Source organism: Bemisia tabaci, chromosome 3 (assembly GCF_918797505.1).
Source record: "Bemisia tabaci chromosome 3, PGI_BMITA_v3".
In the NCBI taxonomy this organism is placed as follows: Eukaryota; Metazoa; Arthropoda; class Insecta; order Hemiptera; family Aleyrodidae; genus Bemisia; species Bemisia tabaci.
Genome location: NC_092795.1, coordinates 5,799,191 through 5,826,969, shown reverse-complemented (window position 1 = coordinate 5,826,969; position 27,779 = coordinate 5,799,191). Strand labels below are relative to the sequence as shown.

Genomic DNA, 27,779 nt, shown 5'->3' with positions numbered 1-27,779 from the left:
AAAGAAAAATAAAACAACAGCGTGCATTTTCGAACAGTATAATCAAGAGACGCGTTTTTCCGCTGGTTCCATCGCCCATCAATGTATACTATCATTGTTCCTTCTTCATTGGCAAATGAATGGAACTGAATGAATGGATTCGATAAACTAATTGAACTGCGCGCCGCAAACCGCTTACTCGTCAAGGCATGCACCGTTTATCGAATGTTGCGACGGGATACGACTCATGAATCGCACTCATCAATCAATTATTGCAATGAAGGAATTGCTCAGCAGTTTAATCAACTGTTACATGCTATTTTTTCCTCCTCCGATAACATTTCCCGCCTACATCTCTCAATTTTCCGTTGACAGGTCCGATACACTTACTTGGTTTGATGTGTGATTCTTGTTATTTTTAGCTTGATGACTTCGATTTGTTGCGTATTTAAGTCAAACCACGCGGGAATAGAACGAAATTTTGGTTGCACGTGATCTCAATTACTAACTAGAATTGTTGATCAAACAAAAAGGATGAGAATAAAGCTCTACATTATAAAATGACTGCATCTAGGAGCCACTATTTCGGACTCATCTGTAAAAACACCCATTTCCTCAGAGAAACTATGAGACATAAGTTATTTCTAAAATGAGCCGAAAATATTATAATTCCTTATCGAAAAATTTAGTTCAATTGAGATTGTTCAGCTATGTCCACAGCTATTTAAACATCGGGAACTCTTGTGATTTGTTTTAACTCACCGAAATATTCACCTCAGGATTTTTCTTAGCACTAAAGAACACAGGATATAGAAGAGATGGGAAGAGGGGGAAGGGTGAGAGGGGGGTGAGGAGGGAAAAATAATTCACTCGCTGAAATAAAATGATACCGTATTCACAGACTTGATCTCTGTAGATCGGCTTGACGTGACGTTGGAGGTAACGCCTGTTCGAACGCAATTTAACCTGCTTGGCTAGCTGTGTTGCATTGGCGTAAAATTGAAGGCGTTTCAGTTGTTTAAAGAGTGAGACGATACCATGTGAATGTGAGGCGATTGCTGTTACATGTAACTGTAACACGATGCTGGCTGTGCGATGATTCTTCGATTAGCGATTGGCTTAAGGATCAGAGGACAAACAAGTGTTCATAACGAATCTTGTTTTTGTTGTCTCTGAAGTTCTGCACTCGAATTATATATTTAGTATACAATCGACGAGTGATTTTTCATGGAAGTACAAAATTTTTGATTACCTCTTAGCATATTAGAATCGGAAATGGGCATATAAATTAGCTGGACGCTGAGAATAATTATTAGTCCTGATACTGTGAAAGCATTCTCTGTATTTCAGGGCAGTCGGAGTTTGGAGACGTTGCCATCCTCACGCCTTAAAATAACACCTTCGCTCACTTTTGATAAAGTCATCGGGAAATAATTTTAAGAGTTCCAAAAGCTATGGTGTTTTTATTTTATGACTGTAAGTCCCAAATTAAATCTGTCTCCATGAGCCACTGTTGAACCGGTATAACGTCCCCTCTAAAAGTCCCCCCCCCCCCAATGGACATTTTTCCATTGGACGAAATCTCCGTTAATCCTCTGCGACACTCAGCCGTCAAAGTCCTCTATCCTTCCAAAGCCCTTCAGGAGGTTGGCCAGTTGGCACTCCCTCATTTGCTAGAAAAAAACCCCACATTGGATCTAGAGTCCAGACTCTTTAAAACATCGAAAAGAAAAAATACTCTCGACTCAGTCAGATTTAAGCTTAAACCAAGAACCAAGCCTTTTAATTTGAGCGGATTTCCTTTTGATTTAAGCTTAAATCTGATTGAATCAAGAGTCCTTTTTCTTGGCAATGTTTTCAAGAGTCTGGACTCTAGATCCAATGTGTTTTTTTCCCAGTGTTCCTCCTAAAGCCCCCTGTCGCCACCCTTTCAATGGGCGTCCCCTTCGTCTCCTCCCAGGATAGGAAGCATACTCCGAGAGTAGAAGGATGATTTTCCGATTTGACGTAATATGGTTCATGGTTAGGAGGTGAGGAGACGCGAGAGCGGAGGAGTTTTCCGGGACACGGTCCAGTGGCGGTCGGACCCGAATCCCGAATCAATGCGAACGAACTAACCGGAGACGGGGCGAATCCGAGAGCGAGGTCGGGGGCCCCGGCCGACTGTGCCACGGTCGCGCGGGTCAAGATCGCCCCGAAGAAAAGCCATTCAGTATCTAGGACGTCAGACCCCGCCGAGCCAGGCGCAGCGTTGCAAAATAATCGAGGGATTTGACTGAACTCGGCTGGGAAATTAGCTGAAGAGTTAAAATTCAGGAAGGGTACGGTTTCTCTGCAAATTTGTATGTAAACGAAGAAAGCTAACTTACCGGAAGAAAACAAGAAGGAGAACTGGAAAAAAGGCTAAAATTCAACACTAAAAACCCGAGACGTTTCCACTCGAAACTGAGTCATTTGCTGTCGGAAAATACATTGAAAATTAAAAAATATCGATTAGAAACCCGAGACCTACATAAGGGTGGCCGAGATCCAAGAAAAACAAAAATCATAATTTTTATATGATTTTTTCGATATTTTTCAATTTAAATTTATTTTCCGGCTGAAAATGACTCAGTTTTGTGTCGGAACGTCCCCTTTCAATAAATAATAAACTAAATATCATCTTCCATTTACCAACCGGATTGACTTTTTCATTTACTGAGGAAAAGTGAAAGTATTGCAGGAAATATTTTTGAGATACTTTCAAACTTCTGAAGACGACCAACGAAAAATTCTACAGAAATTCGAAAAAAAATCCCTTCAACTTTTGCTCGCAACTGCGTCTAGTTTATCCGTAAATTTCAAGGAGGAATATTTTTAACTTTTCCTGAAAAGAAATCCGGCATCGTTCGGATGCTCTTACGGTACTCTTCCTTAGCGCGGAAGTTTAGCTCATAATATACTTCATGTAGTGCCCCATTGCAAACACGGGAATTTGTTTTTGAAACCTCTCAGATGTTTTTGGGTACGGTAAACATCCCTCTTCTGTGTGCGGCTTTTCCGCGTGCTGATAAGAGAAAAAAGGAGCGATAATAAAAGAAAGCCAAGCCCGGCCTGCAAATGCACCGCCTATCAGCGCAAGGTTAGCTGACGATTCGAAGCCGAGGTGAAGCCACGGTTTTACAGACAGCGCGCGACACAGACTTGATCGTGCGAAGGCAACTACTGCGCAATCCGGTACAGTGATTTTAAACTGCCTATTGCTAATAAGGGGATTCCCATCGCTGATGCATATTGCAATGGACGGATTCATCCATTGGTGCAAATTGATAGACAAAGGGATACACAAGGAGGACAAAAATGGAAAATCGAGCGATCCCAATGCTTGTAATGGGTGATTGTTACGGACCAAGGAGGGAATGATGGACTTGGTATAGTGTTTCTCGCAGTTCGCCGTATTAGTTAGCCCTTAACGAGAAAAAAAGTCCCAAAAAATATGGCCCGAACTTTATGGAACAAGGTGGTAAAATATTTCTGGGTCCCCACTATTTTTCGGCGAATCCAGAGCCAAAAATTTAAAAATTTCAGTTAGAGTAAAACAATTTGAGCTCCAATGAATGCTAGTGCAAGACTGAGAAGGGAGTGTTCAGCTCAGGCTGCTTACATTGGAATATTGAGTCGATATCTCACCGAGAGATCTACAACGTTTTGGGTCTTTTCAGACCATCTCAGTAGATCACTTCCTCGTCAACGAGCCAAGATTAGCATTTCGCAAAATCCAGACGGCATCGCAACGCTGTCATGCTCTAAATTTTTGACTCTAATTGAGAGTTTTGAACTTTTTGGCATTGTTTCCCCCGCAAAATAGTGTAGACTATTTTACCACCTGTGTGGCTATGACTTATACCATCTTTTTCCATTGCAACTACCCGACCCCAACCATAAGATTACTCAATTTCTCCATTGTTTTCTTCGTCAATCGCTTTGTCTACCAAAAACTAGTCAGATCCTGTTTCATTAATGCCCAATTCCGTGCACTTACTGCCCCCCGATAGCCCACTCATTTTGTTCAAATATTTTCCCTGTTTAACTGACTCAGTCACTTCGTTCAAGGAAAGGTTTCGTTTCACAAAGAAAATCAATTGCGAAAACGGCTTAACCAATCTCTTTGCTAACATGATATATCATTTACTGCACCCGAGAGTCCCTTTATACTGCGAGTTAAGACAACACCCCCTCACGAAGTCACAAACGGGAACAAAGATTACACAAATTGAACGTTTTTCTTAATCTTTGATCGGCCCATTCTCAAATTCCTTTCTCCGTTCTTTCTAACATTCCATTTGTTCCTTGTCAAATCAATGGTAAAAAAAACCTCTTGGTTCAAAAGTGCAGTTTCTTGTCGCCGGATTTAAGAGTTTGGACTCTAGTTTCAATGCAAAATCCGCTTGAAACAAGAGTTCAATACTCTTAAATCCGGCGACAAGAAACTGCACTCTTAAGTCAATGCACCGCGGCATTGGTCCAAGAGGTTTTTTTTTACCAGTGAACCCGTAATTCCTCGGTCCATTCCAGATTATAATCTTTGCAATCGGTGAACATGTAATCTTTATTCCCATTTGTGAAACCGTGGAGGCCTAAAATTCGGTAACCAATCAGAAATGGATTCACGTTGTCTTAACTCTCAGTATAAAGTGACTCTATTGCACCCTCGATCGCAGCTTCTCCGCGCGCGGTTGACATGGCGTCGCGCGCCGCTTGTGAAACCGTGGCCCAGCGCTCTCGATGCTGGGAACCATTCATCGAAGGTTGCAAGGTCTCCCCGGCTTTCCTCCACTTCCGATCCTCCGGTCCGTTTTCTCCGGTTTCCGGTACCGGCGGCGCCGGGGCGCGCGCACCCCGGCACATCAATCGGCTCAGTCGCGGGTTTTCTTGCGTAATCGTCTCGTCGCCGACCGCGTCCGTGCGTCTAGCATTTCAGAACCGTTCATCGTGGATACGGGGTGATATGCTCCATCTCTTCGGCACTTATGCAGCGCTCTGTATAGTCTTACCGAATGTGTGTACGTTCATTGAAGCTCTTCTCAATAACGGGGCTGGGAGTACTGCCGCGCAACGCAAAAACGCCGTAAACGCAATTTTACATTTTTTGGAAACAATGTATAATAGCAGAAAAACTTGTGTACCTCGGGACAATGTTTTTACAGAATTCTTTCGCAAATACTATCAAAAACTTAACCTGAAAGTTCGAGGCGCGTGAGTAACACGGTTTTTATTTTATAAAGTGTTAAGTTCCAAACAACGAGGGAAAATCTTGTTGGATTTACGGCGTTCTTGCTTAGCACGGCAGAGTAGGCGGAAAGTGAGAAAATGAAATGGACAATCAGACGAGGTACAAATTTAAGCATTATCATATATGGACCACGTTAAACAGAAAGGAACCAACCCACATCAGTTATTGACAAATTGAACCGGCCAATTTATTTTTTCCACAAAAACGATTGTGCGGATTTGTGTGCAAATTTCAGTAAACTTTCTGCAAAATACGAAGCAAAATCCTTAAAATGTTCAAAGGAAACCGCATGAACGTTCTCTTGTAAAAAGATAAATTGTCCGATTAAATTTGGCAATGGCTGATGTGGCTTTGTTCCTTTCTGCTAAACGCGGTTCATATGAACCCTCCTCAATATTTCACGTAAAACACAATGTGCGCGACGAAAATTTCTGAAATCAACTCCCGACAGTGGTACTTATTTGAACCTTTCATATTTTGGGTATGTTACGAAAAATTGGAATTTTCCGCTCTCGAGAAAACCAGGAGTCTACCTGAATCAAATCGCGCTATTTTTGCAGGATAGTGAATAATCAGTGTTCCTTCCCACCCTGAGTTGTTAGAAGTGTAAGAAACGCACAATAGTTGAGCCGATATTGACGTTTTCATGTTTCCACACAGCCAGTGGCGTGGCGTGCCTTGCGATTTATAGATCGATCGACCATTTAAACCTATGGAAAAGTATCGATAAACAGGGTGTTCGCACCGAACACCTTAATATTCGATTATTTACCACAGCTTCAAATGGGGAATTATTGATAGATCGCAAAGCACGCCACGCCACTGCACACAGCAAGGCTGTCACTGTAATGTTTAGTGTCTGACTTACCTATAGTAGATAATTCTTTTTTATATGAGCGGAAAGATTGAATCTAGGCATCGAAACACTATTGTTTGAAGTCACTGTCAGTAATTTCAGTCGTGAAAATCGTGTTCTACGTTAAATTTTGAATAGAGATTATGGTTTATGATGCTTGAATTCTCACCTTGCTTGGTGGTCCACTGAGGAAATAAAATAAATCAGATTTTCAAGTCAAGGTGTCATCATCTCATCATGCACCATTTTTGTGATTAAACAGTACCATTACTCTAATACTCTTGCCCAAAATACGTGCGTTTACACTTTTTTTGGCAATCAATTTGTATTGCTCGCCCATTTTAATACATAGGTGTCGTGTATGACCTTTTTGAGACAAATGTATCGTTAATGTTTTATTTTCAATGGAAGCAACAAGTTCACCCTCCTTTCAGAAAATGTCTTTTCACGTCCCGAAAACAGCGCCTCTGCTCCGTAACGCTATCTCATGGGTCTTTCAGAGGGTATAAATGTCCAATGCACCCGTTGTGCAATGGCTGCGACTGTATTTTTTTGTATTTTTCGCTGAGGAAAGTGACACTTATGCTCATTTGGAAGCATACTACAGACTTACGCTCTATTTGCAGCAAAAGTGAAATGCATGTTTTTTGTTTCTAGCACGATTTATTAAGACTTCTCAATTCCATCTGCAAGACTGGAGATTCTAATTCTTAGTCAAACATTAAAAAGAACACTGAAAAAGACAAATCGACGGTGTAGGTCAGCAACCACGTACCTTGGTTTGCGACTTCGCAGACTTCCGGTCATAATTTATTTTTTAATAGGAAAACAACTAAACTGCTATTGTTAATATGTTGGAGAGCCTTCAATTTTGTATGATACTAAGCAACACCTATGTTGCAAAACAGTAGCTTAAAGCGCTGCGGCACATTAGGCGAAGGCGACCAGCGCTCTAGCTCCTACAAACCTAACAGGGATACTTCACGTATTGCGCAATGCGTGAAGTATCCCTGTTAGGTTTGTAGGCGCCAGTGCGCGTGTCGCGCTGGCAGCACGCCGCACGCCGCTCCGCTCTGTGTTTGGCTCTAATATTTAAACTCGCAAAGTCAGCAACTTTTAACTCATGATTTTGAAATGTTTGCACACTCTGCATGGATTATTCTCATTTAAATTGATTTAAAAAATATATATCGACGGTGCGGGTCGGCAATCACATAACTCGGTTTGCGACTTCGCAGACTTCCGGCCATACTACGGAAATTTTAAACTGAAAACTACTCAACGGCATTTCTTTGAAACCACCGTGATTTTCCTTCTCTGTGCGAAGAAAATTTTTCATAAACTTCAAATAATGACGTCAATTTGTTCTTTTGTAAAAAATAACATAGAGGCGGAGATTTTCAGACACCGCAAACGAGTTATGTGATTGCCGCATTACACCGTAGATTTGCTCTATTTACAATCGAAGTGAAGCATTTCAATGGCAGAGCAGGAGAAAAGGTGCTAGCTGTTCCACAATTTTGGGGGTGAATGAGGATGTGACTCTAGAAGAAGACGTCTCTTAAAGGAATAATTGTAAAAAATGGCTTTCTTTTACTAACAGAAGGTATCTCAAATATTTATTCTCAAAAATTCGTAAAAAACCTTAAGTTATTTTGAAATTTTTCATTCAGCACCGCATTGAGGTCTTGTGAAAATTCGTATCATTCGCGGTATTACTTATTTGATGTTTTGTTATGTTTCAGATATAACTGTAGTTACCTCAGAATGTACCTCAGAAATATGCATCAGATCAGGTGGGCGTTTCTGTTAATTATTTTTTTGTTTTTCTTCGCTGTTGTTTGATGAACCTCTGAAAAATGCATTTCTTCCCCCACCCCCATTCATTTTCCTTTAAAATGTCTTTAATTACTCTCGAAATTAAGCATTCCGTGAAATCAAATCTTCCTGTTGACTTTGCATTGTATTTTGCCTCTGAGGCAAGAGAGAAGAGATGGAGGAGGTATTATGAATTAGTCGAAATTGCTTTTGTATGACAGTCTTATTTCGAGGAACATGACCACTATTCACAGTTGATGATGCTTAAAAAAGGGTTCAGAGTCACCCAGATTGGCAATTTGCAAACCAATTGGACTCCATTCTGCAATTTAAAACTAAAATTTTTGGCTCATACATAAAAACACCTATCTACATTGGGGAAACCAATGGCGCATATGTTGTTCCTAGAATGATCCACAAATTGTACTTCAATATTAGAAAATGTAATCCAGTTGTTGATGGAATCGGGACATGTGAAAACAGCTATCGTCCATTTATCCAGACGTAAGTTTTTTTGAGTTCATAATACTTTTAAAGAGTTGATACAACCATAAAAGTGATGAAACGACTTGTTTTGGGAATGAGGAAACCCGGAGTTTTAACGCCACTTTCGTGGTTGCAACCATCTCCGAAAAGTATTATGAACTCAAAAAAACTTAAGACTGGAAAAATGGACATTAGCGGTTTTCGCACGTCCCGATTCAACGGGTCCATGTACAGGAGATACAGCCAACTGTAGAGACTTTTACTGTATTTTCCAAAGGAAATACACAATTCCATTTTCATACACGTAGATAGCCTAAAATCACGCTGAACTTCGAACGTGTCCAAAATACACCTCTAAACGCACAATTTGCATAGTTCGTATCACATATTTTCAAGTCACCCATTCTAGCGGTCTACAAAGGTAGACAATCGAACTATTAAGTGATCAATTCTGGATTTTACGGCATTTCTCAAGTATTCCCGAGAATCAGATCACACTTTAATTGGTCGAGCACTAGTGCGCAAAAGTTGACTTGACCACGAAACTTTTTGAAATAATTCCATGAGCACGGTCCGAGTAAATATCGCAGATCGTCCTGACTTTCGATTTGCGAAATTCATTCGGACTGTCGGTTAAATACTAAGTTTGGTCACTTTTATGTACGAGCACGCACCATCGCGTGATGCGATGGTTGAGAAATTTATTAAAATCGAGAAATTCTCAATGAGTCAGTTGCGCTAGTCACAGGGTTGCATTTTGATGGCTGGAGGTTATAGACAAGCAAAACATGATTAAACCCACCCGAACGCCTAATTTATTTGTTCAATATTAACGAAGATATTCCCCTCGAAAAACACGCAGTGTATGACGTCATTCACTGTGACAGCACATGCCGTTGTTGCTTCCACCTTGGATTCGTATGTAATTAGGAACACACACATTTTTAATGGTCGCTCGATTTCGGATAAAACAAGTGGAAGAAACCACCGCATGCATTGCGGTGGATGACGCCATACATCGTGATCTTAGATAGGCGATACCTCGGTTTATATTGGACGTGGATATGTAGCATTTGGTTCATGATATTGGACTCCATGTAATATAACGGAGTTGGGAGTAGGAAGAGTCCCTTTATTCTGAGAGTTAAGACGGCCCCCTCTCATGGAGTCACAAACGGGAATACCTAAAGATTACAAAAATTGAAAGTTTTTCGTAATCTTTGATTGGCCTATTCTCAAATTCGTTTCTCCGTTCCTTTTCTTATTTTTTTTGTTCCTTGCTGAACCCACAATTCCCCGGTCCATTCCAGATTATAATATTTGCAATTGGTGAAAATTTAAACATTATTCCCGTTTGTGACACCGTGGAGGCCTAAAATACGGGAACCAATCAGAAATGAATTCACAGTGTCTTAACTCTCAGTATAAAGGGATTCTAGGAATAGGCGGAACTTGAAAAAATAAAATGGACCGTCAGACGCAGTAAAAATTTAAGCATTATGATATATGAACCGCGCTAAGCAGAAAAGAACCAAGCCACATCAGTTATTGCCAAAATTGGGCACTCAAATTGTTTACAAGAGAACGTTTGAACGGATTCCTTAGAAAATTTTCAGGAATTTGCTTCGAATCATGCAAAAAATGCACTGAACTTTGCACACAAATCCGCACGACTGTTTTCATGGAAGAAATTAAATACCCAATTGAATTTGGCAATGACTGATGTGCGGCTTGGTACATTTCTGCTTAGCGCAGTTCATTTGGTGTTTGGACGGATCTTATTTATTTTTTGCTGATCATCTGAAATCAGTAAGACACGAATCTGTGATCAGCGCAGCTGACTCATTGATCGATCGACCAGGGGGTTGTTCCCAGAAGTGCTGAAGAACGGCATTTTACGCGAGAAGACCATTTATGATAACGGCAGATGTTTGTTACAGCGGCGAACCTGCTGCAGTCGATGGACCAGTCAGTGGACCCGTGCGAGGATTTTTACGGATTCGCGTGCGGACGCTGGGCCGAAGAACACCCGACGCCGGACGCCGCCTTCAGCCACGACTGGTTCAACGAGCGACGCACCCGCATCGAACACTCCATCAGAGGTAAGTCTCCCTCATCAGTACTGCCGTGGTACACTGAAATAAAAACTCTGGCCGTGGGAACCGCAATTACGGGCTATATAAACATACCGTCCGTTCCGGGCTCAAAGGCCAAAAATTCCGGCTGCTGGAGGCGTACCTTCGATTGCTCCGGGTTTAGAGGCCGAAGCTACGGCTCCAGCAGCCGGAATTTTCGGCCTTTGAGCCCGGAGCGGACGGTATGTCTATATAGCCCTTAATTGCGGCTCCCACGGCCAGAGTTTTTTTTTTTCAGTTTTGCAAAGACAGCAGTAAAAGTAAAATTTTCGAAATCGAGTCTGGTAGCGGGTGATCGTCTTCATTACTACCTCAACTTAGACCAGCCTTTGAGCTTATGAGCGTGTCTCAGAGAAAACCAGTGGGACCATCGTTTTTCTCGCAAAATTTTACTATTTTTTTTAATATATATAATTTCATTCATTGGTAGCTTCTTGCAAAGAAATATAACCATTGCTTATAAAATAGATAAGGAAGAAAAATCAGACAACCGATTAATTTGATAGTACTATGGAAATTTTAACATTGAAGCAGTGCTTATATTGCAAATCCTTGACTCATGCTAGATTTCGATCTAAGAAAAACAAAGCTGCCAATTTGCGCAAATAACCGACGCTTCCGAGAGGCCGATACAGGTAACGAGCGACGCAATCTTGTATGAAGCGCTTTGATGCAACTAATACACTCACTCGTGCACAACAATGCACTTACTCATAGGGAGGCAGGAAAGAAAACTTAACCGCATCACAACTTTTAAAAAGTCCGTACTTCTTTTATTTACTAACGAAAAAATCCAATGAAATTATTCGGTAAATTTTCAAGGGAATCGGACACAAGATGAAACAAGTTGGTTTTTGCAATCGCTAGCGATAGCAATATTCGTCATGGGAACTTTTGCTTCTGGGATATGAAAATTTTAAGGTACAGTTCGTTTGTAGTATCTTCAGAATTGAAGGGGCTATGTAATTTTGTGTCTACATCTCTTTTTTAACATTTTTAATTTTTTTTCTTTGCATACAAGAAAGCTGTTATTTACCAATTATTTATTTTCGTTGGATTATGTATGGTTTTTGGAAGTTAACGTATTTAACTTTCAGTTTCGTTTTTTCGGCGTAAAGTATGATATTTTTACTCTACGCATATGCCCGAATACGCATCATAACGACGGTGAAACTACCAAACCACGTATCTCGTTTGCGGTGTTTAAAAATCTCCGCTCACATTTTATTTTTTTGAAGTAGACCAAATCAATATCATTCCTTGAAATTTTCACAGAATTTTCTCCGCACGAAGAGGAAAAATCACGGAAATTTTCAAGACTGGACGTTAAGTAGCTTTTCATTTAAAAAATAAAGTATGACAGAAAGTCTGCGACGTCGCAAACCGAGATACGTGGTTTGGTAGTTTCACCGTCGATAAGTGACCTATGTGCTTCCTAAGTTGCCAATTTTTTTCTTTCAAATAGATGTAACCGAAATGTTAGATGTGTACTACCTATACTACTTTCATGTCATTGCTTTATTTATTTATTTACTTTTTGCGTAGGTATAAATTGTTATTTTTTGTTGAATTTTAGAGAAAATATTGCTTTAAGAACGTGGAATGTAAATTAATTTTATTGAAAAAAGAAAATACCATCATTAATTTGGGCGAACAGAGAAAATATACATCAATATTTGGGTCAACATCTCCCTGATTATATAAAGGATGAATATATTAGTATTTCTGTATCAAAAAACTTAGCTTTTGTCTTCAGAGATACGATGATTCTAGTCCCAGTCAATTTGTTTTATTGAAAAAACAAAAAAACAAAAAATAAATAAATAAAAAAAAAAAAAAACTACTGAAATGTTAGACATACTATTTTCATGTCTTTCTATGTGTATCAATAGGTACTTTTTGCTTAACTTACGAACGTTGAATGCAAATTAACTTTATTGAAAAAAGAAAATTACGTCATTAATTTGGGGGAACATGTGGCTGATTATATGAAGGAGGTATATTCCAGTATTTTTTGTTTAACATATTAACTCACGAGAAAATGTTCGTACATTTATCATCTGCTATTAATTATTTTTTGATGATTAGTCTAAAACATTCAATACAACCATTAAAAAGTAACACCGATCGGCGGGTATCGAACTCCCGATCGCCGGGTGCCCGCACCTAATCAAAAATACGAGGCGGTTTAGTCAACCAGGCTATAACGGATCCACGCGAGGAGGAGCAAAAATAGCATTTAAAAGACTCGGGCAATGGGCGGGACTTATCACAAGAGACCTTGTTGGGATATGAGGCGCATTGCTGTAGGAGCCATGGTTCGCACTGTTTTAATGCGTCTCGAGGTTCATCCCAACATGCATTCCGATCGCGGCAGTTGAGCTAAGGCAATATTTGCGTATCCATGAATTAAATCAATCAATCGAGCTCTGATTTTGACTTCTTTATCCGTAACGAGTCCTCCAGAACAATTTTCCACCTTGTACGATGGTTATTATTTCTTTACTTCTATTTTTCAAATTTGAGGTGGGATAATGGCGGCTTCTCAAGAACACCGAGGTAGGCGATCTTTTGCACCAACGAACAGAAAACTGATGGCGAAAAATAACCAATCAGAACCTCCCAAAAAAAAGAATTTGCCTAAAAACGGAACTTCGTGGTTCTGCGCAGATTTACCAGTCAGACACGACATCTCGAGGTGGAGAAAAACTCGCTGAAAGCGAATTTTAGCAATCAACACAACTTGACGTAGAGACATGATTGGCTAAAAAATACAACGGTTTTTGATACATCGGAAATTCAACCAAAAATCGGAGACTGGGCGAAACGCTCAAGGTCGCAGAGGTATAGGGAATCCCATAGCGAAAGCAACGGAACGATTCTAATATCATGGGGAACTCCGTTCCCATGACAACATATTTCCATATAATATCGGAAACTGAGTTATTTTATGTTAGTTATTTTTCCATGTTTTAAACTAAAAAAGATATGAACAATTAACAAATAATAAAAAAAAATACGATTGGGGATCCTATAACAAATTCACAATGTAGTCTCCGTCTTAATTTTCAACATCCGGCTGAAATCGGAAATTTTACCAAGTACGAACGAACCACGTGAGCAACTTCTTTTACAATCCGCTACATTCAACGCGATCGGCTCACGCAATGGTTGTTTGCATATAATTTGGACGTATTTCTACCAAACGGAACTATGTGCATTAAGACATGAGCCCTGATACCCATAAGAATGTATGCATAGCAGGGCTCACGTCATAATGCACATAGTTCCGTTTGACAGAAATACGTCCGTTTGAAGCTTCGCAGCTTTGAAACCTCGATCAATTATTTACGCATGGGCTCATGTCCTCAGCCTATGAACAGTGATGTCTGTTCTTTTCTCAAAGTTCAATTTATAAGGACGGTAGGACTCGAGAAAAGGGTAGACTCCAACACTAAAATCTCGCTCTGAAGTCAATTCCGTGTTCTTTGTCTCTGGTAAGCGATTCAAAATTACCTTGTTGCTCATTTTAAAAGGCGGACACGAATATTTGGTCGGATTAGACCGGGATCAGCCTAAAAACACTGCCGTGCTAAGAAAACACACCGTATGAGCATTCACACGTCGCCAAATTTCCTTCGATAAAATACGAATTTTCTGGGAAAGTTGTGAATCATTTTCTTTCAATTTTTTAGACAGGGTTTTTTCGCATTTCAATCTAAAATACCTGTGAATTTCAAAGGAGTATATGCATAACTTTCTTCCGAACTAAAATTTATATCGGAAGAAGTTTGGCAATTCTTAAAATTTCATACGGGGGTTTTCCTCAGCATGGCAGTGCATAACCCGGTGCCTAATTTTCTTTCATGTTTCACTTTAAGCTTGGTTTATTCAGTTTCTTGGGTTATTTCTATGTATCGTTTTCAAACAATAATAACTTGAAAAAACTTTTTTTCTCGTCATTTTATTGATGCTAACTGGACGTGCCGACGGTTGGACTAGCGATTGCTGAGACAAAGATGAGATACGACAGTAGACTAGAAAAATATGTTAGTGAAAAAGCCGAAAACCTTTTAGATAGTGCCATTTTAGTGAAAATATTAAAAAGGTGGGAAAGATTTGAGCTGCCATTGCAATTTAGTTTGAGAGTAGTGTTCTGTAATGTATGAATGAGAATGTGAATGAAATTAGAAAGGCTGGATGAAAAAACAAAGTAATTAAACCAATCAACTTTCACACTTAATTTCTCCAAAATATGACCAAGAATTTCTCAATCCCTGTTCTTCCGGATAATTGTATTACCTAACGTTACTTTGTTGCATAATACCCTTGTAAATTTCTTTTAATTTAATCTAACTTATGTTGATAGATACAAGACAAACGGTTGCAATAGAATTGCGCGAACGCCCCCGCTTTTACCTTCTTGGATGCATAGGATTGCGCGAATTTCTCTGGTACTGAGAACTCACATGTTCGCGCGAATTATCTGGCAACCTTGGTAGTTTGTGGTAGATAGCTACATCGCGGAAGACTGTTCATTCTCTATTCATTTACGGGCATGTCTCTCTTCGATGGATAGCCCTCGCAGCACGAATGGCCCAGAGAGCTTTCGTAGACATTTAAAAATTGAACAAGGGGTCTCTAGCCGCCAACTAATGAAAAAAATGCACGTAAAAGATCGCAGAAAACCCATGTCAAAGTTTTTTAAGAGATGAATGGATTCAAAACCCGACGGGTGCACCCGGAAGAAACGTATATTTATCTCTGATTGCAACGTTATACACCACTTATATGTTTTATTTCTAATATATGTTTTTTTTTTAAAAAAGTTACACACGGTTTTTCTGAAAAGTTGCCGCGTATTACCTAAGTGATCTCAAATAAAAGTCTCGAAAATTTCGACGCGATGTTTTCGTTCGTTCCATTTTCTTTTAATGTAACCCAAGCAAAATTAAATATCATCCGAGTTTCTGAATTGTTACAACGAGGATTCATATTTCCCCTATAATTAGGGTAAAACTTCAGCAGAAAGTCAAACATGATAACACGCAGTCCAACAGCATTCCTATACATTCTTGTAGGCGCTAATATGCGTTTCAGGCCAACTGACCGACTGCGATGCGTTTGGCGCAATGCGAGAAGTATTCATGCAGTTTTGTAGGCGCTGACGGGCTGAGCACCGACCGCACTGTTTGGTGCAATGTGTGAGGTTTCCCCTAGTCTTGCAGGCGCTAATCTACGTTCATCGCCGGCTGCACGCTGCACTGTTCGGCGCGATTATTCGAACTCCCGTTACAATAATCGCGGCATCGAATAATATAACTTAAAAGGCCCATGTTGTATTTTGACGCCGCATAAGCATTTCAACGTAGCCTCGTTTCTCCCGATTAAATATTTTTTTCCGAGAAAAGTTAGGTAAGTTCTTTATACCCTCAACCAATATTTAATCAAATCACTTCATTTATTATCATAGGGTTGGACATCGATGATTTGTCAACAAACTAACCTACACTAGCGTAACATAATAATGCGTTCATTTTCCAATAGTTTCCTACTTTGCCAAACTTCTATCTTAAATTAACTTCATTAATTCGCGCAAACCTGTAGCAGATGTTAAGGTTTCTAATCGCGCAATCCTTGCGCCTTTTTCGCACAATCATCTAATATATTTTTAGACTCGTGCAATTTTGGATTAGCGAGACGTACAGTTCTACAGTAAATAAAATAAATAATAAGAAATTGATGTCTTTTTCTTCCAGAATACTTAGAGCGGAATGACTCGGATTCTGAGCCTGCGGCTGTTCATCAAGCAAGAACTATGTTTCGAGCGTGTATGAACGCAGGTGAGTAATCATAACGCAGCTTAAAAGTTTAAAAAAACGCACTTCAAAGAAACATATTTTACAACTCTAAAAATCTATTATCGTCAAGTTTCAGAATTTCATTTAATTTTCATGATTTTTGTGGAATCGTGTGGCAAGATTAGCACGTGTCACAGCACCGTATCAAAATAAAATAATTGAAGTAACACATTATACTGTCAATAGGTCCAACAATTTTAAACTGAATCTTTCAAACTAATGGTGAATGTTGATTTTAAAGAAGAAGATTTTGGTTATTTAAAAAGAAGGCTCTCTCTTGATAGAGGTGTAATTGTGTAAAAGTACTTTATTAGTTGTTTAATTAATTATTATTGTCATTTTCAGAGGCGATCGAGGAGTTGAAATTCGCTCCAATTGAGGATGTGATGGAGGACATAGGCTTGTCGCTTTTGCCTCCGGCAAACAACACGAAATTTGGATGGGGTCAAGTCTCGGTCAACGCAAAGTTAGGTCTCAACAGGGATCTGTTCTTGCAAGTCTCTGTTGGGCCGGACCCTTTCAACCATACGATCAACAGGATAAGCATCAATAGGCCTGAGGCTAATTCACCGCTACCTAGGTGAGCAAAAGAAAAATCCACGAATATCGAATACTTGTAGTTTAATTGGATGTATTTATGCTAAAAGGAACCAGCGGGCTGATTGCGGAAATTGATAGACAAAGCTATGGACAAAGAAGACAAAAGGCATATGGAGGGATCATATTGGTGGAGGCATGTGGTTGCAATGGAAAAAGGTGGTAGATAATAGACTAACTGACGGCATCCCACGAGAGACATCATAGTCAGTCCATCATTTTCTCCCTTAGTCAATAGAGACCAACCATTTCACTTAAAAGGATCGCTCCACACTCCCTATATCCTCTTTGTCTATCGCTGTGCCTATCAATTTCAACAATCAGCCCCCAGAGACGGGTGGAAAAGGAGTGTGCTCGTTAGTTGAGGAATGTTAGAATGAATGGGAGTTATGAAGCGCCAGTGACGTCAGCGGTGACGATGGGGACGAGGGGATTCAAGTGGACATCATTTATCTCGTGAGCCTTGTCCACAACGCCCTTGTCACACGCCCAAGCTGCAAGTTAGCATGCAATTGGAGCTTAGCTCCTTTTGATAAAATGTATATTCGACCTGTCCATCTTGCCAAAAGGAAAGAATCACGCCCACTTTTACATCGTTTCTTCAGCATTTCAAACAAGCACACCCCATGCTCCCCCCCCCCCCCCCCCCGTATCATCATTATAGTTCTTTTTAACGTAAATACGTCCGATTATGGTCAAGCTTGTAACGTCAGTCATACAACAGCTGAGTTTGGTGGGCTGAGATTATGATTGTAACAGCGACTTCCTCCCTTTTAGTGTTCGCTACGTCTAAAAATCCTTCAATTCTTGGGGTATGCAATTTGACCCGCGTCTGTTCTGTTAGTTTCGTATGCGACTTAAGAGTTGAGTTTATTCTATTGTGAATGAAAAAAGTGAGAAGGAAATACTTCATTTCATTGTAACAATGTATGAAACGAGTTTGATCCCGTTTTAAATCTTTCAGATGTTTCATGTTTCATAAAGTATGGTAAATTTTCGACAATACTACAAAATTTCCTTTATTTTTCTAGGAACGTATTGCGTGAAGCTTACAATTACTGATTACCTGGAGATACTCTGTCTGATATTTAACGACAGATTTTACATAAATTAAAAGAGACTAAGGGGTTGCGCCCCCTGACCGCTGCGCGTTCCAACTTTCCGAAGCGCTTTGCGCCCCACGTGTTAGTCTTCAATTGTATTACTAGGAGCGGTAGCGACCCCGTATTACTGAATAAGATTTTGGAAATTTACGGGTGTGATAAACTACGGGTGTATTTATGGGGGTGTCTTAACTTTGAAAAATTATCTAGGTTTTATGACGTTTTAAACGAAATCATAGATAAAGCCCTTTTTAAAATTTTGTTTTATTCTGATTTTTTTTAGTATTCTGTGAATACTTTTTCCACACAAACAAAAAAAAAAATGTTGTATTGTAAGACATTCTTACACCATTTTCCTCCCATTTATATTACCATTTCATTTATTCTCATTTTCACAGAATTTTGAAATTAAACTCGGACCGTGTAAAGCGGAAAGCAACCAAACCACAGCAGCTACTGCCAAATTTAGCTGGACAATTTAATTTTTTAAATGAAAACGGTTGTGCAGACTTCTGTGCAAATTCCAGTGAATTTTTTGCACAGTGCTAGGCGAATTCCTTAAAATTTTCAAAGGAATCTCTTGCAAAAATTAAATTGCCTGGTTAAAATTTGGCAATAGGTGATGTGGCTTGGTTCCTTTCTGCTAAACGCGGTCCAATCAATGTACATAATCAATTGTCTTACCCTTGCGTGAATTTGTTGCGTCTAAAAATTGAAAGTGCCAGAGAAAAATATGAATAAACCCCCGACAAAAATTATCAGCTCTCCTGTGGAATTTTTTACGATAAATTATGTGTACGTTTTCTTTTTATTTGTTTTTCAACCAGCCACAAAGACCTGGAAAAACGAATGAGACGGAGAATGGCCGAAGAGGTTAGCCTGGAGGAAGAGGGGATCGTTTCCGACGGAGTGAAGGCCTACTACAACTACGTCATATCTGTCATCAAACTTTTCACGACTACAAAAACAAAACGATCACGACCCAAGAGATTATCGACGAGTACGTCAATTCCATCAGAGAAGCTAACATATTGATCAATGAAATCCATCAGGTGAAATACGAAAAAAGAATAGTCTGCACCACTCACGCTTTCCCAAACACTCATCACTGCATCATTCTTAAACACAAACCACTCAGATCTCGCTCGGCTTAATGAGGTCGTCCAAATTGCATTTCGACCGCGTCAAACAGGAAGGAACCAAGCCACATCAGCTATTGCCAAATTTAATCGGGCACTTTAATTTTTTACATGAAAACCGTCGAGCGGGTTTTGACCAAATTTCAGTGAATTTTCTGCGCAGTACTAAGCGAATTCCTTAACATGTTAAAAGGAATCCGCACAATCGCACTCTTGTTAAAAAATAATTTTCTCAGTTAAATGTGGCAGTATCTGATGTGGCTTGGTTCCTTTCTGCTAAATGCTGTTCACTTAATTGGCAGGCGGCAGGTTAATTTGGACGTATTTATGCTAAAAAGAACTAGAGACAGATGCGGAAGATGGGATGTGCTCGTGGGAGCTGCACAAGGAACATAATGTAAAAGTAGGCGTGGCTCCTTTTGGGAAAATGAAAAAATGGGATTTGACATTAAACCAAAAGGAACTAAGCGCCAAAATATCCTTACTCATGAGTCTTGCGCATGTTGCAACAGCGTTGTGCACAGTGCTCACGAGTTAAAAACCTACGAGTTGCTCCCGTCGTCCCACCGACGTCACTGGCGCTTTACAATTCACATTCATTCTTACGGCCGTTGACTAACGAGCACATCCCTTTTTTCCCACCCGACTTTAGTTCCTTTTAGCATTATTAGGTCCAATAAATCGAACATAAAATAGAGTCAAAAACCCTTATTTGCATCTAACATCATTAACAGCTTTCGTTCTCATATTCATTTTTACAAGTTATGGATATTGTCCTCACCAGTAGATAATATTTAACAACGCCGCATTATTTTTATGTAGTTTCACCCTTTCTGATCGAGCTTTTGTTCTCTGCCTGCCGAAAAGAAATTCCTTGTTCCCTGATTATTCTGATTCCAATGTGAGTCAATTCAGCCATAGAACAATTATTATAATATCAAATTTAAGAAAAATATGGAATGATGATCAATAACGAAAAAATTATGAATAAACAAATACACGACAAGATCCTAATTTTTCCCTGATGTTTAGGTATTTCAGTGCTGCATAATTTTCTGTTGAAAAAGTTAAGCATCCGAAAAAATTGAGCAGTGTTTCATGCAGTTAGGTGATTTTAGTTCAATCCGTTCAAAAATTGAAGGAGTCTGACTAGATGATAGGTTCGTCTCACATCGATCATACTTAATTGGTGATATGAACTTTGAGTCTTTTCTGACGAAAACATTTGGGAACAAGTGACATAAGAAACGTATGCTTAGTTCATTAATGAAAGTATCTATTGTATGAAGGTATGGGTATTTGATGATATTTACGATCATATTTTCATTATCACTGGAACATAATGAAATCGAATTATTAAATAACGAGAAACTTACACCCTCTGTCATTTGATTTCTCCTCAGTTGATCGAGAACAAAACCGACACTGACCCTGAACCCGAGGTATACACATTGGGACAGCTACAAAAATTGACCAACTCCTTCTCGGAAACAGGGAAGCAACTGGTAAGTGTGATTCCACGTGTCTATGTTATCCTGGTAGTCTTTAAATTTGTAAAAAAAAAAAAAAAAAAAAAAAAAAAAAAAAAAAAAAAAAAAAACTGGGCATATTTCCTGAAATTTGTGACGGTGCTCACAATAATTTTCGAAAGAATATAAGTGTGTGAACTTATTCAGCGTGAACTCTGCTTTTGAAGTAATGTCCTTTAATTATCTATTTCTTCTTCCGTTATGATTCTAATCCAACTGACTTGTTTATACCTGGCGTAGATTGACTGGCGGTGGTATTTCAATCTGATGTTTGAAAACGTGGAGAACGTCACATTGGATCTTGAAGACGATGATATAATTTTAGTATACAACGTGGACTATTTTGAAGGTCTCATCAAAGTTCTCGAGAGAACGGCGCCGCAGACTGTCGGTAAGTCATGTTAAATTATGAGGTCTCGATACACGATCAAATTCCGAACCAATCCCGATCCAAGTAGACCAGTTGATGACTGATGGTCACCATTAGGGTGGCCCACAAAAACTGAATTTCGGAAATTTATAGCCGTAACTCCTTGAATCGGTTACAGCATGTTCGAAAACACGGAAAATGAAATTTGAGGTCAATCGGACAAAATTACCCCAACGCGCAGTTGCCATTTATCCCCGCAAAAATAGCGAATTTTTACTATTTTTCAGTAATTTTTCGCTTCCAAAAAATAAAGTCGGAGGGGTCTGCAAATTAAACAGAGGGCAAAATTAGTTCATAAACTACACCCTAGTGAAGTTTTGGATCCCTTCCATGCTTTTGACCCGACGCGCGGTTGCCATTTTCACGCATGAAAATAGCGAATTTTTGACTGTTTTTGATGATTTTTCCCTCTGGATAAATTAACGTTACAGATGCCTAAATTGTAATCAGAGTGTGAAATTAGTACCTAAGATGCTCCCAACGCTCCCTTTCTGATAATTTTGACACGCTGCGATGTTGCCATTTTTCTGAGCAAAATCGTGAATTTCGACTTATTTCAATATCATCTCTCTAGACCTAAAAAAAAACTCAGAAGCCACGGAAAAAGTGCGCTAAAACACGGTGATTATACCATGAGTATCTTTTTTGAAAATTTGGACCCTGTAAAATGTTTTACTCGGCGTGAAGTTACCACTTGGTAAACAGTGGTTGACGGTAATGGTCAATTTTCATACGTTAACGCGCCTTCAATTACATTGGATACTGTGCAATACTTTCGTGGTGGAATAGTTGCATTGGTACCTACAAACCTAACAGGGATACTGCATGCATTGCGCAATGAGTAAGTATCCCTGTTAGGTTTGTAGGCGCCAATGCAATTATTCCACCACGAAAGTATTGTACGGTATCAAATGTAATTGAAGGCGCACTAACGTTTGTCAAAAGCTTGGCGGACAAACATTCTCAGGTATGTATGTTGCACTCGCCATGCAACGGTCTCCTTTCATCAAAATTGGACGGGCCGTCAAATTTTGATAAGAATGGAGTGCCACCATTCATCATTTCTTGCCACACGAAACATTTCTGCCAGGTTTTCATTTGAACATTAGGCGAAGTGACGATTTTAAGACTGATTAGTCCCGACACTTTGATGGTAATTGGTTCGGAAATTTGATCGTGTATCGAGACCTTTACCCTTAAGAATGAAGTCATCTAAAGTAAATGTTTGTAAAGAAAACCACCTTGAAATGTAATTGCAAAATCATCAAATTTGGTGCTGTTGTAATATGGGTTATTGAAAGAGAAACTATGTTTTTTTGACTATCGCGGAGTCGATGTAGCCGCTTTGAGAGCATAGCCTCGCGATAAAAGGGAGATAATTTTATGGAGTTTCTTCCGCTCTCTTTCTAAAATTCATTTAGTTTATTTTCTTATAAAAAACCTCTCATGTGCATCTTTTAAAATTTGTTGTTTTTGTTGTAAATTTTAAGGCCGATTTAATTGATACGCATCTTGCGATTTATTTATCCCTGTCCTCTTTCAAAGAATCACGATTACCTGTAGTTTCCGTCATCCTCGTTTCAGATCTTTTTTTAAAATTTACGCTATGACAATAACAAGTTAATGATGAAACGATTGGATTGATAGACGTATCCGCTCAGAGTTTACGATGCTACTACATGGATATTTGCCCATTCTTTCCAATACCAGATTTGCCTTCTATAATTGAAAACAAGCTTGTGAATTTCACTATGAGAATTTTTAAAATTAATTTTTTTAAAAGCACAATATTTGATTGTTAATTGGAATGCATTTTGCAAAAAGGAACCGATAGCATTGCAATGTTGCTAAGATTGTGCAACTTCTTTTGTCTTGGAGGAAAAACCCGATTATCCATTAATAGTTTCTATTTTACTCCCTAAAAACTGTGAATTTAAGACAAAAATTACCATCTAAATTTCATAGTTTTTCACGATTTCCGCAATTTTATTGCAAAGGATGAAGTTGCACAATCTTAGCATCATTGCAATGCTAGTGGTTCCTTTTTGCAAAGTGCAATCCAATTGTAATGCGAGACGAGAAATAGAGGGAAGAATATGGTTCCTCCGTATTAGGAGAACATTTTAAGCAAAGATTTGATTTTGATTGTTTCAGAGTTCATGTTTTGGTTGGATATTGTTCAGTTATTAGCGCCTCACAGCACCAAGGAACTGCGTAGATTGAACCAAGACTTCATTGAAGCGTTGACAGGCATCCAAACGATCAAAACAAGGTAATCCATAATCGTTGTCTGCATAAAGTAAGCTGCAAGCAACTTCAAGTATGCTTCTGTATTAAATTCAAGACATTGTATTTTTTTTTAACCATTATTGATGATAAATGTACAAAGAAATGATCCTTTTGATAAATAGAAAATAATACACAAACAATAAGAAATGGAAAACCCAGCTTCAAGTTTTTGTGAGAGACGGGAGAAGGAATAAAAATCTTGGTATGGAAAATCGATCTCATGGACTAATTTTCCGTACCATTTTTCTGTGGTAAGGTATTTCCTTACGCTATCGTCATCATCCGTTATTTCACGTTTTCTCTTTCTCTCCTCTCTCTCTATCCTCCCCATACGTGATTAGTCATTTTTTTGGGTCTTTGAATAAAAAATAATCACGCAGGACGATAAGTTAGTCTCGCAAATAAAAGCATCGAAGTTCCTCCATTTTAAAGACTATGCAATTTCAGCTACAGTATGTAAAGCTGAAATTGTTGCCTCACGAAAATTATGTTAACACAGGAGTTTAATAACGTCTTTTAATTTCACCTTTCGATAGACAGCTAAGGATGTTTTCAAGTTTTAATGTCACCAAGTTTGAATTGAAAGTATATCGCATCGAGTGATTTTTCCCTCTCTTAAAACGACTTGAGGGGACTTTCAATTAAAAATGTTTCTGTCCACCATAGTCAGGCCCGGACTTAGGGCGTGTGCAGGGCGTGCGGCGCACACAGGTGCCAGCCTTTTGGGGGGCGCAACGAAAGAAGAAGAGAGGGAAAAAAGGGGGGAAAAGGAAAAGGAAAATAAGGGAAGAAAGGACAAGGGGAAAAAAGGAAAAGGAAACAAGGTTGGGCAGTGAAAGCAAGGAAGAAGGGGGAAAATGGAAGGAAAAAGGAGGCAAGAAAAGTGAAAAGAGAGTCCGTGTGAAAGGGGGGGGGGGGCATAAAAACCAGAGACAAAATATGAAGAGAATTGCCGTCTAAAGGTAAATTTTCAGGACAAAAACTCCACCTGGTCCATAGACGGTCAGGCGCCCCTTGACCCTAAATTTGCGGCTGTACAGAAATACAAGAGTAGGCATGTAGTAAGAGGGCGCTATAAATCCATCGAACAGGAGCCGACATAGCATTTTAGGCCACGTCCGCCATCTTGGATTTGAGAATTTTTAAACATAGTAAAAATTCGAGTTTCCGGTCGAAAAATACCATCAGACACCAAGTTTCAAAAAAATCCATCGAACAGGAGCCGACATAGCATTTTAGGCCACGTCCGCCATCTTGAATTTGAGAATTTTCAAAAATCGACTAAAAATTCGAGTTTCCTGTCGAAAAGTACCCCTGATTCCGCGGTTCACAAAGCCCTAACGAACAGAAACGGAGGCCAGAACCGGGGCTCATTTTAGGCCACATCCAACATTTTGGAGTTGAGAATTTTAAAAAGTTGACTAAAAATTCGAGTTTTCCGTTGAAAAATACCGTGTGATACCGCGTTTCACAAGACTCGAACAAACAGAAACTGAGATAGCATTTTAGCCCACTTCCGCCATCTTGAATTTGAGAATTTTAAAAAATGGACTAAAAATTCGAGTTTCCTGTCGAAAAATACCTCCTTACACCGAATTTCAGAAAAATCCATCAAACAGGAGCCGAGATAAAATTTTAAGCCACTTCAGTCATTTCGGATTTTCGAATTTTGAATTTTTTGAATTTTGACAGATTTTGATTTAAAACGCGTGATCCCCAAAATCGAAGCTCAGATTCGGATTCCTCGTAAAAAATCGATGCGATTTCATGTATCATACCCTGACACCGAATTTCAGGAGAATCCATCAAACAGGAGCCGAGATGGCATTTTAAGCCACTTCAGTCATTTCGGATTTTTGAAGTTGAAAAATTTTACTTATAACGCGTGATACCCAAAATCGAAGTTCAGATTCGGATTCCTCGTAAAAAATCGATGCGATTTCATGTATCATACCCTGACACCGAATTTCAGGAAAATCCATCGAAGAGGAGTCGAGATGGCATTTTAAGCCACGTCAGTCATTTCAGATTTTCGAATTTGGAAAATTCGACTTAAAACGCGTGATACCCAAAATCGAAGTTCAGATTAGCATTCCTCGTTAAAAATTGATATAATTTCATGTATCATACCCGAGCATAGCGTGAAGGAAACAGGCGTAACGTAGACATACTGATTCGAGCATATGAATCCAACGTGGCAACATGGGTAGTGCTCAGTGGGTCAGCGGAGGAGGAAGAATAAGAATTTATCGTGAGGAATTCCTCGGGACGAAACCGAACGCTTAAGCGCCAGCGCGGCGTAGTTCAAAGGAATAGTATGACAGAATCTATACGCGTCGTTAAACCTTTTTCCTTCACGCTATTTTAACATATGATACATGTAATCTCATCAATTTTTCACGAGAAATCCGAATCTGAGCTTAGATTTTGGATATTACGCGTTTTAATCTATTTAAAATCGTAAGAGAATTTACAGAATTGTCCTTGAAAATTGATCTCACATAAGTGTTTTTTTACGTCATTAAACCTCTTTCCTTCACGCTATTCTAACATATGATGCATAAAATCTCATCAATTTTTCACGAGGAATCCGAATCTGAGCTTAGATTTTGGATATTACGCGTTTTAATCTATTTAAAATCGTAGGAGAAATTACAGAATTGTCCTTGAAAATTGATCGCACATTAGTGATTTTTTACCCCGTTTTTCTTCTACGTTCACGTAATGAAATTAGATCAACAGTTGACTCATCGACTAGTCTAGCCTAACCCCCCAGAATCGGTCTAAAGGGCGAACGATTTTATCAGATAACATATGCGGTCCTAGTTTCCGGGCAATTGCGGTTTGATGGAAGCTGTGATGAGGAGAAACGGAAGATATGCGAAACTCGGGCGGATATTAAGTGAGAAACCAGGTAGGGGAAAGGCTTTTTTCCCGAAAAGTTATTGCTCGGGCCAACTTACATGGTCACTGGAGCATTGTATAGCAGGTCGTGGGAAACTATTTTTTTGCAGCAACAACCAATTGGATCGCATTTTGCAAAAAGGAACTAAGAGCATTTCAATGTTGCTAGGATTGTGTAACTTAGGTACATTCTTTGCAAAAAGTAAACTTTGCGACGGTAATTTTCGTCTCGAATTCATAGTTTATTGGGAGTAGAGGTGAAACTAGTTTAGATGATCGTTTATGTTTGGAGGGTTAGCGACATTGGAATGCTCTTGACCATAGTACAGGTATTTTATCGTCTGTTCCGTCACCATGAGTTGCTCTTGGGTGCTTTGAGTGCTTTGGGTGTTGACAATTAAATCGGAAAAATATCTAGACATAAAATATTTGTGGCACAGTAAACTTTCTTCCGCGTATTATTTATCGCATCGCTCTCCAGGTGAACTTTGATATAGAAATAAAGTTCCCAGTTTCGAACGCTATATGCATTCCTTATTTCTTCATTCAGAGCAGTTAGCTTTTTCAGGGTGAATATTTATACGTGGTGCAAATGTTTATGCCAAAGGGTCTCACGAAATTGAAGGCCGGACTTTTAACGAAGAAATTTGGCTTTATGCCGATTGGTGCTTACACCTAACTTCACAGAATCTAATATGCCACATTTTCTTACACAATTTCAGAGAACTACAATGCACTGAATCAGTGATTCAGTTGATGGGGATGGCAGTCAGTTATTCAATTCTGAATGAGGAGAATCTAAGAACAACTAAAGAACGCGTAAGTGTTCAACTCCGTAATTTTGATTGATTTTTAATAATGAATTTCGATTATTTCCAATGTAATATTATCCTCGTTAGGCTACTATGTTGCTCAAAGTATTTATGTATTATAAATTGCAAGAAATTAAAATAAGGAGGATAAGAGAAGCAGAGGCTCAGTTGTAAAGTTAATATGAGATTTCATTCACTATTCCGACCATTTGCGAGGTCGCATTCAAGAAGGAAGCCCTAAGCTGCCGAATTCGGCAGCCACATAGTAAAACCCCCTTATTAATTTACCTACTGAACCGCTTACAGGTAGAAGAAATGATCAATAATATTCGATGGGCATTTGAGAAACTAATTGAACGTCTGGACTGGATGGATAAACCAACAAAATCGGCAACACTGGAAAAGGTTGAAGCCATGAGGAGCTTTATTGGGTACCCAGAATGGCTTGCTGAGCCACGCCAGCTTGAGGAATACTACTCAGGGGTAGGTATCCATTGCATACGTGTATGCTTTTTATTTTGGAGCAAAAAGAAAGTAAGTAAGAAGCGAACAAAACAGCAAGAATAGGA

General features: G+C 39.2%; 1 protein-coding gene across 1 annotated transcript in view; it reads left to right on the top strand.

Annotated features, from left to right (window-relative positions):
• The window catches only part of Nep5 (M13 family metallopeptidase neprilysin 5), an 81,501-nt gene that overhangs the window by 42,492 nt on the left and 11,230 nt on the right, over positions 1-27,779 (top strand). The window contains exons 4-13 of the mRNA XM_072297551.1: positions 7,853-7,903; positions 10,352-10,513; positions 16,306-16,389; positions 16,753-16,987; positions 18,935-19,139; positions 20,650-20,751; positions 21,016-21,166; positions 23,360-23,477; positions 27,121-27,217; positions 27,517-27,693. Coding sequence (XP_072153652.1) covers positions 7,853-7,903; positions 10,352-10,513; positions 16,306-16,389; positions 16,753-16,987; positions 18,935-19,139; positions 20,650-20,751; positions 21,016-21,166; positions 23,360-23,477; positions 27,121-27,217; positions 27,517-27,693 — 1,382 coding nt within the window. The remainder of the gene's footprint in view (positions 1-7,852; positions 7,904-10,351; positions 10,514-16,305; positions 16,390-16,752; positions 16,988-18,934; positions 19,140-20,649; positions 20,752-21,015; positions 21,167-23,359; positions 23,478-27,120; positions 27,218-27,516; positions 27,694-27,779) is intronic.